A 15,525-nucleotide genomic window follows, 5' to 3' on the forward strand; every position below is an offset into this window, starting at 1 on the left:
GTGACAGGCACTGAGCGTGCAGGATAGCGCCGCTCAGTGCCAGAAATGGAAACAGAAGCCAATGGAGAAAACGCCTAGAATGGTAAGTAGAACTCATACAGAAAATAAAAAAAATGGGTGAACCACCCTTTTAAGACCCTCCCCAAACTTGTGAACAGCACTCATACTTGGTCAACATGGGAAAGACAAAGGAGCATTCCAAGGCCATCAGAGACAAGATCGTGGATGGTCACAAGGCTGGCAAGGGGTACAAAACCCTTTCCAAGGAGTTGGGCCTACCTGTCTCCACTGTTGGGAGCATCATCCGGAAGTGGAAGGCTTATGGAACTACTGTTAGCCTTCCACGGCCTGGACAGCCTTTGAAAGTTTCCACCCGTGCCGAGGCCAGTCTTGTCCGAAGAGTCAAGGCTAACCCAAGGACAACAGGGAAGAAGCTCCGGGAAGATCTCATGGCAGTGGGGACATTGGTTTCAGTCAATACCATAAGTAACGTACTCCACCGCAATGGTCTCGTTCCAGACGAGCCCGTAAGGTACCTTTACTTTCAAAGCGTCATGTCAAGGCTCGTCTACAGTTTGCTCATGATCACTTGGAGGACTCTGAGACAGACTGGTTCAAGGTTCTCTGGTCTGATGAGACCAAGATCGAGATCTTTGGTGCCAACTACACACGTGACGTTTGGAGACTGGATGGCACTGCATACGACCCCAAGAATACCATCCCTACAGTCAAGCATGGTGGTGGCAGCATCATGCTGCGGGGCTGTTTCTCAGCCAAGGGGCCTGGCCATCTGGTCCGCATCCATGGGAAGATGGATAGCACGGCCTACCTGGAGATTTTGGCCAAGAACCTCCGCTCCTCCATCAAGGATCTTAAGATGGGTCGTCATTTCATCTTCCAACAAGACAACGACCCAAAGCACACAGCCAAGAAAACCAAGGCCTGGTTCAAGAGGGAAAAAATCAAGGTGTTGCAGTGGCCTAGTCAGTCTCCTGACCTAAACCCAATTGAAAACTTGTGGAAGGAGCTCAAGATTAAAGTCCACATGAGACACCCAAAGAACCTAGATAACTTGGAGAAGATCTGCATGGAGGAGTGGGCCAAGATAACTCCAGAGATCTGTGCCAGCCTGATCAGGTCTTATAAAAGACGATTATTAGCTGTAATTGCAAACAAGGGTTATTCCACAAAATATTAAACCTAGGGGTTGAATAATAATTGACCCACACTTTTATGTTGAAAATTTATTAAAATTTAACTGAGCAACATAACTTGTTGGTTTGTAAGATTTATGCATCTGTTAATAAATCCTGCTCTTGTTTGAAGTTTGCAGGCTCTAACTTATTTGCATCTTATCCAGCTAAATCTGCAGGGGGTTGAATACTACTTGTAGGCACTGTATATGCATTTTTTGTGAATTTGTCTTTAAATATGTATGTGTATGTATGCCTGTATGTATCTGTGTATGTGCGTCTCTACGTGTGGCCCACTGAGACTCTTTCGTCCGAGGCCCTAAAAGACCTGGAGCCCAACCTGCTGAGGGCGATCTTTGTTGCGATATTGAGTGGTGTCAATGATCCCCTGTTATTCGTTACTTAATACACTTTTTCTTTATCCCTCTGTACACATATTGTCTCTCCTGTGTGTTTTGAGTGCAGTGTGTATGAGTTTCCGTTCTCCCTTGTCCGTGTTATTTGTGGGGTTTTGTTATTGGGCTTTATGGCCTGCGCCAAGGGTGGGGGAGAGAGGGACTAAGATCAGGGACCGGTCAGAAGTTAAGACTGAACTGGGGACCTGTCTTCCATCAAGCCTACCTCCAAGATAAAAGACAGGGCAGGGTCTCAAGTCTGAGGGCCAGCCTAGGAGCCACTGACCTGTCATTACATACTCCGTGATATACAAACACATACAATATTTTATATATATATATATATATATATATGTATATATATATATATATAATTGCCTTATTCTGTCTGTCTGTCTTGCTCCAAAATGACGTCATTACAGTGACAACCGTCGCATTGGCCGCTCGGCTTGGCTCGGCCCTGCCCCCCGCACACATTGGCCGCTCGGCCCCAGCACACATTGGCTGCTCGGCTCGGCTCCGCCCTCGCACACATTGGGAACCTATACACCTCCCCCCAGGACTACTCCACCTATTAGACACCTCCCCCCAGGACTACTCCACCTATTAGACACCTCCCCCCAGGACTACTCTTCCTATTATACTTCTCTCCTCCCAGGACTACTACTCTTATTATACTCCTCACCTCCAGGACTACTCCTCCTATTATACTCCTCTCCCCCCAGGACTCCTCCTCCTATTATACTCCTCTCTCCCCAGGACTACACCTCCTATTATACTCCTCCTATTAAGCCCCTCTCTGAGGGGTGTGCAGCATGGGGGATGGAGCACGATGGGGGGTGTGTAGCATGGGGGGATGAAGCACGATGGGGGTGCGCAGCATGGGGGATGGAGCACGATGGGGATGCGCAGCATGGGGGATGGAGCACGATGGGGAGTGTGCAGCATGGAGGATGGAGCACGATGGGGATGCGCAGCATGGGGGATGGAGCATGATGGGGGTGTACACCTCCCCCCAAAACACACACCACCACACACGCACCGCACAACACACCACACACACTGGGAACCACAAACACTGCCCTACACAGACACCCATACACACAGACAACGCCGCACACACACAACACCCAACAGTAGAGTTGAACGCGTTTCGTGGTTCTCCAGTTCGCGGTTCGAGTGATTTTGGGGGGTGTTCTAGATCGAACTAGAACTCGAGTTTTCTGCTAAAAGTTCGTTAGCTCGAGTTACGTTCGAGAACGGTTCTATCAGCAAAAAGCCAAGCTAATTACTAGCTGGCTTTTCACTGTAATAGTGTGAGTCACTCTGTGATTCACACTATTATCAAATTTCAGCGTATAGTGTGCGGGGACTGCGCGTTCAGATCACTGCTGCTGTGATAATGGCGATCGCCACTTTTTTTCCTAAGCGCGCGTATAGTGGGGCGGGCCAGCATGTCAGCCAATCCCAGACACACACACGGCTAAGTGTACTTTTTGCCAGACAAGCAAGGGCATGTGTCATAGGCTGTCCATGTCACATGTCCTTGCATTATAAAAACGGACATTTTCCCTCAAGACGCCATTATCTGCCTTCTGCGTCTGGGTGTCAGTCACCGCTCACGCATCTCCTGTCGCCGGTCAGGCTGTGTACGCTATACACACAGCGCTCTACTCATTAGGGACAGAAGTTTATTTCAGCCCTTTTAAGGGCTAATTACAGCTGGCTCGGAGCCATAGGTGACAGTCAGGTCCGTGGAAACACTGTATACAGCTTCAGATAACAGCGTCTGTGTAGCTAAGCTCAGGGAATTCCTTGCTGCATTTCACCATTAGGAGGGATAGAAAAAAAAGGCTTCCTTTCCTCTGCACTAACCCACAACCCGGCCACTGTACCCTCCTGCCCTTTTTTGCAAAGCCATTTTAATTTCAGAGTGCTGCCAGTTAGTGCCATCCAAAGAGTGGCTGCTGTGCTCCATTATTGTGCCACTTCTGCCAAGCAAGTCCCACCACCTCTGCATTCTCCCCTCCTGCACATTTTTGCAAAGCCATTTTAATTGAAAAGAGTGCTGCCAGTTAGTGGCATCCAAAAAGTGGCTGTTGTACTCCATTATTGTGCCAAGCAAGTGTCGCGGGCGACGGGGCGCTGCGCTCGCTAACGCTCGGGTCCAGCGCTGCTGCTCGGTGGCTCGAGCGGGTGGGCCGGATCCGGGGACCCGAGCGGCGCTCCTCGCCCGGCTCCACTCCTCCGGGGAACCGGCCCCTCAGGGACACAGGGGCGTGGGTCACCTACCCGCTCCTCAACAGCCTGCACCTCGTACAGCCGCACAGCCGTAAGCAGTTCCTCCACTTCGGCCGTCCATCGGGCCATCAGGCGGCGTAATTCTACTTGACTGCGGCGACATAGCAGCATCGTCTGGGCCTCCAGCCACGCCGGTGTTCCGGCCTCCGGCTCCAAGCCCTCAGGTTGTGCAGACGGGGTGGACATCATACTCGCGGGTTCCAGGAACTGGATTGTAGCAGAGTCCTGGCGTCCCCGCTTCTATGGCCTCGGTTACATGGAGCAGTACGCCATCCATCCCCCCTTGGTTCTTTCTCAGCACTTCCCCTTTTTGGGCAGGGCTTTGCTTTCGTGACTTTACTGCTCGAGGAAGATGCTCGAGCGGGAAATCTTCGCGCCAAAGATGGCGGCGCTTCAAAATTTTCGGCCGGACACCGCCGGCGGGGACTGCAAGGCGCACTTCTACTGGTAAGTAGACGGGTTGGATCCTGTTCGTGACGTCATGTTGTCACGGGCGGCTGCGCTCGCTAACGCTCGGGTCCGGCGCTGCTGCTGCTCGGTGGCTCGAGCGTTGGGCCGGATCCGGGGACCCGAGCGGCGCTCCTCGCCCGTGAGTGAAAATGGGGTGGTTTGTTTGGGGATTTAGTCCGTGACGCCACCCACGGGTTGTGGTGAAGATGGGCACCACCGCTGCTGGTGACAGGGATCCCGGAAGCGATGGCAGGGAGCAGCTGGGATGTTGTTTACCCCCTCCGTGGGTAGGGGTTGGTGGTCCCGGGGCCCGGTGGTGATACGGGGAGGCAGGGATGGTGAGGTGCAGGGTTGCAGGGACAGCGCGGCGCGGTGCCGGATGGCACTGGTGTACTCACTCAGCAACAGATGCACAAAGTCTCCGGTAAACCAAACGGCTGGATGGATGGGTCCCGCAACCGGCTGCAGTGTCTCTCCCCGGACAGGTTATGGTGGCTGTCTTTCCCTGCACCTTTGTATACTGTGTTGACTCCGATGGCTTCCCAACGGTGGTCCGCTCCCCGGCGTATAGGTGCCAGAGGAGCCCGTTTTGCCCGCCGGCTCTGGCCCTTGGATCTCTAGCCTGTGGTGGTGGCTGTATATCCTCACGGTGTGGATGGTTGCCTTCTAACAGGACTTGGGTAGTTAGGAAACCCCTGGGGTTCCTGTCACCTTCGGATTTGACTATTAACGGCGGCTCCAAGTCTGGTCGGGGTCCGATGGCCCTTCCTGTGTGCTTAGCTTCACTCCGTTCCCCGGTCCGGTACCAGCGGGCCGACGCCCGACCCCGGTCCTTACGGCTCTGCGGAGTTCCACCAACTCCTGCAGACGGCCACCACCATCTGCCAACCTTGCTATCCATGCCTGGGCTCCGACCCAGACACTTCAAGTGTTACTCCTCTCACTTCCACTACCAAAACTGAACTGACACTTTTCCCGCCTCCAGGACTGTGAACTCCTCGGTGGGTGGGGCCAACCGCCTGGCTCCGCCCCACCTGGTGTGGACATCAGACCCTGGAGGGAGGCAACAAGGGTTTTTCTGTGACTAATGTTACTGTCTGGGGGGTATGGGTGTTTTGTCTGTGGCTACCTGGCTAGTCCAGGGCGCCACACAAGTCCCACCACCTCTGCATTCTCCCCTCCTGCACATTTTTGCAAAGTCATTTTAAATGAGAAGAGTGCTGCCAGTTAGTGGCATCCAAAAAGTGGCTGTTGGACTCCATTAGTGTCCCACTGGTGCCAAGCAATTTCCAGCACCTCTGCATTACACCCTCCTGCTCATTTTTATTAAGCTATTATAATAGCAAACACTGAGGAAAATTAGTGGCATCCAAAAAGTGGCTGTTGGACTCCATTAGTGTCCCACTGGTGCCAAGCAATTTCCAGCACCTCTGCATTACACCCTCCTGCTCATTTTTATTAAGCTATTATAATAGCAAACACTGAGGAAAATTAGTGGCATCCAAAAAGTGGCTCTTGGACTCCATTAGTGTCCCACTGGTGCCAAGCAATTTCCAGCACCTCTGCATTGCACCCTCCTGCTCATTTTTACTAAGCTATTATAATAGCAAACACTGAGGAAACTTAGTAGCATCCAAAAAGTGGCTGTTGGACTCTATTAGTGTCCCACTGGTGCCAAGCAATTTCCAGCACCTCTGCATTACACCCTCCTGCTCATTTTTACTAAGCTATTATAATAGCAAACACTGAGGAAACTTAGTAGCATCCAAAAAGTGGCTGTTGGACTTCATTAGTGTCCCACTGGTGCCAAGCAATTTCCAGCACCTCTGCATTGCACCCTCCTGCTCATTTTTATTAAGCTATTATAATAGCAAACACTGAGGAAAATTAGTGGCATCCAAAAAGTGGCTGTTGGACTCCATTAGTGTCACACTGGTGCCAAGCAATTTCCAGCACCTCTGCATTACACCCTCCTGCTCATTTTTATTAAGCTATTATAATAGCAAACACTGAGGAAAATTAGTGGCATCCAAAAAGTGGCTCTTGGACTCCATTAGTGTCCCACTGGTGCCAAGCAATCTCCAGTACCTCTGTATTGCACCCTCCTGCTCATTTTTACTAAGCTATTATAATAGCAAACACTGAGGAAACTTAGTGGCATCCAAAAAGTGGCTGTTGGACTCCATTAGTGTCCCACTGGTGCCAAGCAATTTCCAGCACCTCTGCATTACCCCTCCTGCTCATTTTTATTAAGCTATTATAATAGCAAACACTAAGGAAAATTAGTGGCATCCAAATAGTGGCTCTTGGACTCCATTAGTGTCCCACTGGTGCCAAGCAATCTCCAGTACCTCTGTATTGCACCCTCCTGCTCATTTTTACTAAGCTATTATAATAGCAAACACTGAGGAAACTTAGTGGCATCCAAAAAGTGGCTGTTGGACTCCATTAGTGTCCCACTGGTGCCAAGCAATTTCCAGCACCTCTGCATTACCCCTCCTGCTCATTTTTATTAAGCTATTATAATAGCAAACACTAAGGAAAATTAGTGGCATCCAAAAAGTGGCTGTTGGACTCCATTAGTGTCCCACTGGTGCCAAGCAATTTCCAGCACCTCTGCATTACACCCTCCTGCTTATTTTTACTAAGCTATTATAATAGCAAACACTGAGGAAAATTAGTGGCATCCAAAAAGTGGCTGTTGGACTCCATTAGTGTCCAACTGGTGCCAAGCAATTTCCAGCACCTCTGCATTACACCCTCCTGCTCATTTTTATTAAGCTATTATAATAGCAAACACTGAGGAAAATTAGTGGCATCCAAACAGTGGATGTTGGACTCCATTAGTGTCCCACTGGTGCCAAGCAATTTCCAGCACCTCTGCATTGCACCCTCCTGCTCATTTTTACTAAGCTATTATAATAGCAAACTGTGCTGCCAGCTTAAAGGCCATAGTTGCATTGTCAGGGATAGTCAGTGTTGTTTCTTCAGCTGTCAATAAAGCTAGACCACCTCTGCAATCTACACCACCTCTCAATTTTTACTATCACATTTTAAGTGGCCAATCTTGTCGCAATCAAAATGAGTGGCAAAATGACAGATGCTGGTGGAAAGGGGAACAGGCGTGTTGGAAAAGGAAAAAAAGTTTTTGTCCGTGGGGAAGGTGGCAAAGCTACATTAACATCTGCTGAAGATAGGCCCTCTTCCAGCAAAAGTAAGATGTCTACTACTTTCCGTGAACAATCCGATGTGCTCCCTTTTTTACGGACCCGAACAACTGGAAAAAGGGTAGATGATGCACAAAAAATCACATGCTTGAATGGATCTCAAGTGCTCCAACAAGTGCCTTCTCCTCCACCTCAACTACCGCATCCAAAAAAAAACCAGTCCGCTGAGTTGTCATCCCAATCACACTTGCTTTCTCCTAGCTCTCAAGTCTCCATCCGCCCTGCACAGTATGGTGGAACAGAGATGGCTGAGTCTGCAGAGCTGTTCAGTCACACTATAGCCTGAGAATCAGAGGTATGCTCCCAAGCTACAGTGAGTACAGACCAGGAAATGGTCTGCAGTGATGCCCAGAACCTTTGTGACTCAGATTCAGGCCGTGATGACCAAGTTTCTGAGCATAATGTTGACCCCTGTTAACAAACTGTAACACCTGTTGGTAGAGACAATGAGGAACATACTGATGACGATGAGACGCAGATACCAGATTGGGATGACAACTTAAATATTCGGTCAGGGCAGGAAGAGGCTAGGTCTGAGGGTGAGGGGAGTGCAAACACAACAATTGATGAGGAAGTTCTAGATCCCACCTACTGTCAACCCACAGTTAGGCACTCGAGGAGGTCAACAGAGGCGGTGGAGGAGGATGCAACTGACGACGAAGTTACCTTGCGCCTTCCTGGACAGAGTCTGAGTACTGGTAGCACGTCTACAACTGCATCCTCAGCCACCACTCTGCCTCTGAGCAGTAGTCGGGGTGGCTCAGCAGGTCGCATGTCCTCTAAGCCTTGCCTAGCCTGGTCCTTTTTTGACCTTGCAAAGGATAGCCCAAATCATGTGATCTGTAAAATTTGTCAGGAATCTGTTAGTAGAGGCAAAAACCTCAGCAGTTTGACAACTTCTTCCATGAATCGTCACATGAATAAATATCTTATGTCCCAGTGGGAAGCTCACCGTGCTGCAATGCGGCCTAGCGGAGCAGACCATCCACCGCCTGCCCCTTCCAGTGCATCCGTGCGTTCTTCATCTTCTAGGACTGTGGGGACAGCTGTCACACCTGGTTGTTCACGCACACCTTCCACCACTGTAACCGCAACAGGCAGTTTACTTGGTAGGTCGTCAGTTGGTTTGGAAGGGGAAACAAGTGCGTGTGTACAGCTCTCTCAGACATCGAAAGCACCAACGTTGGATGAAGGAAACATCATGTCTACGCCTGCACTTTCCTCACAAACCTGCATTTTTCCAGGGACACCCTACTCAACACCGTCTACACACAGCAGCCAGATCTCTGTCCCTCAGATGTGGACAAATAAAAGGCCATTTCCTGCGACCCATGACAAAGCTAAGAGGTTGACTTTATCCCTCTGTAAGCTCTTGGCTACCGAAATGCTGCCTTTCCGCCTGGTGGACACACAGGATTTTCGAGACCTTATGTCTGTCGCTGTGCCCCAGTACCAGATGCCCAGTCGCCACTACTTCTCTAAGAAAGGTGTGCCTGCGCTACACCAGCATGTCGAACACAACATCACCACTTCCTTGAGAAACTCTGTGTGTGAACGGGTATATTTCACCACCGATACTTGGACCAGTAAGCATGGGAAGGGACGTTACATGTCGCTGACTGGGCACTGGGTAACTATGGTGATAGATGGTGAAGGGTCTGCTGCACAAGTCTTGCTGTCCCCACAACTTGTGTGTCAATCCTCTGTCTGTCCAAGTTCCTCCACTGCTTCTGCCTCCTCAACCTCGTCTGGGTCCTCCACCTCCGCCCCAAGCCTGCCTGGTCAGGCCACCAGCGTTGTAACTGCGCAGAAGGAATCACGCACCCCTCATTACTATGCTGGCAGCAGAGCGCAACGGCATCAGGCGGTCTTTATCTTGAAATGTCTTGGAAATAAGAGTCACACAGCGGCTGAGTTGTGGGCAGCTCTGGAGACTGAGTATGGTAAATGGTTGTCTCCACTCAACCTGCAGCCTGGTAAGGCCGTGTGCAACAATGCTACAAACCTGGGTGCGGCCCTTCGCCTGGGCAAGGTGACACACGTGCCTTGTATGGCTCACGTGTTGAACCTTGTTGTCCAGCAATTTTTAACACACTATCCCGGCCTAGATGGCCTTCTGACCAGGGCATGAAAACTGTCTGCTCACTTCCGCCGTTCAACTGCCACAGCTGAGCGACTTGCATCGCTCCAGAAGTCTTTCGGCCTGCCGGTTCATCGCCTGAAATGCGATGTGCCGACACGCTGGAATTCGACTCTCCACATGTTACAGCGACTGTGGCAGCACCGCCGAGCACTGGTGCAGTACGTCATGACGTATAGCCTCGGCCAACCAGATGCAGAGGTGGAGCAGATCACCCTGATGGAGTGGTCTCAGATCAAGGATCTATGCACCCTTCTGCACAGTTTCGACATGGCGACGAATATGTTTAGCCCTGACTATGCCATTATCAGCATGACAATTCCAGTCATTTACATGCTGGAGCACACGCTAAACACTATTCGGAATCAGGGGGTGGGACAACAGGAAGGGGAGGAACTACAGGAGGATTCATATGCATAAGGGACAACAACATCACCAAGGTCCAGACGTTCATCATCACCAAGGCAGCAGGCAAGGGACCATGGGGGACAGGGATCAACAAGGGCGCATGGTAGCAGGCGAAATGTTAAGGAAGGTGCAGGAGAACATGAAGAAATGGAGGACGAACTGTCCATGGACATGGAAGACTCAGCGGATGAGGGAGACCTTGGTCAAATTTCAGTTGAAAGAGGTTGGGGGGAGATGTCAGAGGAAGAAAGAACGGTTAGCACCTCTGTGCCACAAACACAGAGTGGAGCGGCAGTTCAGTGACGCTGCTGTGACGTTGCTGTGACGCTGAACGAACCACCCCCCTTAGAAAGGAGGCGGATCGCCGGTCACAGAGATGTCGCAGGGCAGGTAAGTAGTGTGATGGGTCTTGGCGATGTTGTGTGACACAGGCAGCGATTTGCCCGCGTCGCACAACCGATGGGGGCGGGTATGCTCGATGGCGTTATCGGTACCGATATCGCAGTGTGTAAAGCGGCCTTTAGTGACTGAGCACTTCTTTTTTCAAGTTAATCCATCTATATCACAGGTGTGACATTTCAAGATGCCGATTAGGCAGCATGATTATTGCAGAGCCGTGCCTTAGGCTACATGCGCACGCTGCAGTTTTTTCTGCACACAAACTCAAACGAAAACTGCAACCAAAACTGCTCCTTGTCAGAGAGAGCCTGCAAATGTTAAAAAAAAACGCTTGTAATGTAGGTGCGTTTTTGGTGGAAGAAAAAATGAATATGCTGCTTCTTTTTTGTCACAAACTTTTGTCAAACAAAACGCTGACAAACTGCAAAGTGCGCATAGCAAATGTGACTTCTCATAGACTTTGCTGGGAAGTCAAATGTCAGAAAGTTCTGACAACAAAACTACACCAAAAAACGCGACAAAAAACGCAGCGTGCGCATGTAATCGGGCTTTACACGCTACGATATCATTAATGAATTCTCGTCGGGTCACGGTGTTTGTGACGCACATCCGGCATCATTAACGATATTGCAGTGTGTGACACTTATGGGCGACCTTAAATGATCGCAAAAGCGGTCAAAATCATTGCCGCGGAGAGGTCGTTCTGAAACAAAAAATAGTTTTCTGCTTATTAGCGATGTTGTTGACCATTCCTGCGGCACCACACATCACTGTGTGTGACACCGCAGGAGCGACGAACATCTTCTTACCTGCCTCCACCGGCAATGCGGAAGGAAGGAGGTGGGCGGGATGTTACGTTACGCTCATCTCCGCCCCTCCGCTTCTATTGGACGGCGGCTGCCGTGTGACGTCACTATGGCGCCGCACGAACTGCCCCCTTAGAAAGGAGGCGGTTCGCCGTCCAGAGTGACGCCACAGGGCAGGTAAGTGCGTGTGACGAGGGTAAGCAAGGTTGTGCGGCACGGGCAGCGATTTGCCCGTGTCGCACAACCGACGAGGGCGGGTGCGATCACTTGTGATCTCGCTAGCGAGATCGCAGCGTGTAAAGCCCGCTGTAGCCTTAGGCTGCCAGAATAAAAGGCCACTCTAAAATGTGCAGTACTGTATTGGGTTGTCTTAGGGGGGGCAAAAAAAGTCAGTGTCTGGTGTGACCAGTATTTGCTTCACACAGTGCAACACATCTCCTTTGTATAGAGTTGATCAGATTATTGATTGTGGCCTGTGGATTATCTCGGTAAAGGAAAAGTGCTTAGTCTCCAACACAGATTTAGTCAAATTTTTTAACAATATTTAAGAGAAAAAAGCCTTTTATGTGCCTTTTCCATAGAAAAAGTCCCAGAGCTGTAGGGGTCCTAAGGGCCAAGGGTTGTGCGTAATACACCCATGGACTCATGTAGCCACCGACATAGGAAGCATAGAAGCTTAAGGTCATGTGCGCACATGCGCTTTTTTCCTGCATTTTGGCTGCGTTTAAAACTGCATGCTTTGTGCTTCCCCAGCAAAGTCTATGAGAAGTCAAAAACTTCCATGAACACATTGCTTTTTTTTAGGCAGCGTTTTGTATGTCAAATATTTCTCAAAATCGTTGCCTAAAAAAAAGCAGCATGTCACTTCTTTTGTGCATTTTGCTTGCATTTTCCACCCATTGAAATGAATGAGGTGTGCCAAAACACAACCAAAATATTTTGCTGTACGTTTGCACTGCATTTTGGATGTGTTCTTGTCAACAAAAACGCAGTTCTCTCTCTGTCGGTGTTGGTCTCTCGCTCTCTCTCTCGATCGGTCAGTCTCTCTCTCTTTCTCGGTCAGTCTCTCCCTCTCCCTCTCTCCCGCTCTCTCAGACTCACCGATCACCGGCGCGACGCTGTACAGCTGTCACACTGCTCCAGTGGCTTCTCCTGCTTCTGAAAGTGCCGGCCGCTCATTATGCCGCTCATATTCACTGCTTCCCCCGCCCACCGGCACCTATGATTGGTTGCATTCAGATGAGCCCCAAGCTGAGTGACAGCTGTCTCACTGCAACCAATCACAGCCACTGGTGGGCGGGTCTTTATTGTGCAGTAAAATAAATAAATAAATAATTTAAAAAAACGATGTGCAGTCCCCCCCACAATTGATAACCAGCCAAGATAAAGCCACACAGCTAGGGGCTGGTATTCTCAGACTAGGGAGGCGTATTGTCTTTAGGCTACCCCCCAGCCTAAAAATATCAGCCAGCAGCCGCCCGGAATTGCCTCATCCATTAGATGTGACAGTCCCGGGACCTTACCCAGCTCTTCCCGAATTGCCCTGGTGCGTTGGCAATCGGGGTAATAAGGAGTTAATCGCAGCCCATAGCTGCCACTAAGTCCTAGGTTAATCATGGCAGGCGTCTATGAGACACCCCCATGATTAATCTGTAAGTGAAAGTAAATAAACAAATACACCCAAAAAATCTTTTATTTAGAATAAAAGACAAAAAAACACCCTCTTTCACCACTTTATTAATCCCCAAACACCCCTCCAGGTACGATGTAATCCACACGAGGTCCCACGACGCTTTCAGCTCTGCTACATCGAAAGCTGACAGCGAGCTGCGATAGAGCACGACCAATAGCTGTGAGCTTCACGCAGCAACTGAAGTGAGTTGCGCTATCAGAGATGACGTCACTCAGGTTACCCGCGGCCACAGCTGGAGTCCTCCAACTGTGACAGTAAATCACCCAAGTGACTGAAGTAAGCCGCGAGATCAGCGGTGCCCTCACTCAGGTGATTTGCTGTCACAGGTGGAGGACTCCAGCTGTGGCCATGGGTAACCTGAGTGACGCCACTGCTGATCGCGCGGCTAACTTCAGTCACTCAGGTGATTTGCGGTCACAGGTCAGTTCATCACCTGTGAATGCAAATCAGTCCGCGACACAGACAGAGCCACGCAATGACAGTGAACTCGGGTTAGGCTCTGACGTCACTGCTGCGGACCCTGTACTACTACCTGTGTCCTGGCACTGAGCTCAGAGGTTCATGTGAGTTAATGACAGCACATACAGACAGAGCAGCGCGATGACAATGAAGTCGGGTGAAGTTCATCCGAGTTCATTCTCATCACACGGCTCTTTCTCTGTCTGCTGTCAGCGGGCAATCCTGCTCTACGATGCTGTTGTGACAGAACAGAGATGTTGCAGAGCTGAATCGCAGTGGGACTGCACTGTCAAAAATGCATCGAAAACATATGTAAAACACATGCAAAACGCATGCGTTTTGGATGCATTTATTTTGTCAAATGCATAGCTTACATTTGACAAAGTCTGCCAGAGGGTGCATTTTTTTTTGTCAAATCAAAAACGCAGCGTGCGGATATACCCTTAAATGTCCTGTTTCATTATAGCATTTATGCAGCATCTTCCCAAATTCTAATAAGACTCCACATACAATAAGGGAATAGTATTAGTAATTGTTGTAAATGACATTTCTCATAGCCTCCATTTTATGATATAGAGACAAGACATTCACGTCACAAGGAGCAGTTTATATAATGGACATAACAATTGCCCTGAGCATAAAATAGTATAAAATTCATGTATAACTTGTCCCCCCATCTATCAGTCCTGTACCTGTCTCTTATACTCACTCTAATTTCTTTATCTTGCAGTCTGGACTTGACAGCACCTCCATCAGGTCACTGAAGTGAACACGAGACGACTTGTTATCAGACAGAAGGCAACCAAAGATGTCAAGTTTCTTCAGAGACCGGCCATTCCTTATTATAGTAAAAAACTTGATGGAGAACGTATCTAATTGACGTTCGAAACGCAATCTGTAAGAAAAAGCAGATGAGATGTGGGTGACAATTCCACAAAGCGCCATAATAAAATCCATAGATTATGACTGAACGGGAGAATGTCCCCGGATGGCACTAAGATCCATAAATGTCATCACTAGAAGCCGCCTCTGGTGTATGGTGATTATCAGGAAAGCTGCCAAATACATGCTACAGATATACAGATTGTTCTCACTTTATGGCATGTCATAAATTAGTGATTATTGCAGTATAATCTACCATTATAATTATGCTAGGGGAAGTACTTACTGTATAACATCAGTTATCAGCTGCTTCAGCTGCTAAAAATGCTTTTTATTACCCATTATAAGACTCATGTGTCCTCCATGCACCTCCTGTTTTCACATTATTAAATGTCACATATGGCTCTCCTACTACCGCCACACTAGGGGACTGTTTGTGCTTATTTATTATTTTTTTTTATGTCTGCCATATCTGCATTTTACACTATTAGAGAGACTCATCTGAGAGCCATTACTGATGTGTGATTTACACTACAAGGGTAGGTGTTGTAAGAGTCAGGCCTGGGTACCGCCCTGCCCCGTCTATTTTGAGGCCTGCTGGCATGTAGCAAGGTGGACTACAAGAGTTAGGGACCATCCTGATTGGGGTATACTTTGGCTTTTACGCTATTTTGATCAAAATAGTGTCAACTAAGTAGCCTCTGATATTTACATGTACTATTACTATTTATTTACTATTTGCTCATTTGCTTGTATCCTAGATTTTATGATTTACACTATACAAACACCAAGTCAGTTACTGGGTTTTTTTTTCATTTCACACTGCTGACATACATTTACAGTTAGGTCCAGAAATATTTGGACAGTGACACAATTTTCGCGAGTTGGGCTCTGCATGCCACCATATTGGATTTGAAATGAAACCTCTACAACAGAATTCAAGTGGGAGAGGGGAGCCAGCACGATCTGAAATTGGCATGCATCATATAAAAAGTGAAAATTCACAGATTTATTCCAACTGTACTACAATAAAAAAATGAGATTTTTAGCAAATAATTGATCAATTTTTTGAGCCACCCCTGCCAACGTCACAGCAAATCTCAATAGGGGGGTCCTACTCTACATTCTGTATTTCATGTGCCATGCGGCCTCCTAGATAAAGTTAAAAGCAG

General features: G+C 48.8%; 1 protein-coding gene across 5 annotated transcripts in view; it reads right to left on the reverse strand.

Moving 5' to 3' along the window:
- The window catches only part of LOC142290977 (NACHT, LRR and PYD domains-containing protein 12-like), a 1,131,354-nt gene that overhangs the window by 482,685 nt on the left and 633,144 nt on the right, over positions 1–15,525 (reverse strand). For all 5 annotated transcript variants that reach the window (XM_075335136.1, XM_075335138.1, XM_075335137.1 and 2 more), the window contains one exon: positions 14,181–14,366. In XM_075335136.1, coding sequence (XP_075191251.1) covers positions 14,181–14,366 — 186 coding nt within the window. The remainder of the gene's footprint in view (positions 1–14,180; positions 14,367–15,525) is intronic.

Source organism: Anomaloglossus baeobatrachus, chromosome 2 (assembly GCF_048569485.1).
Source record: "Anomaloglossus baeobatrachus isolate aAnoBae1 chromosome 2, aAnoBae1.hap1, whole genome shotgun sequence".
Classification (NCBI taxonomy): Eukaryota; Metazoa; Chordata; class Amphibia; order Anura; family Aromobatidae; genus Anomaloglossus; species Anomaloglossus baeobatrachus.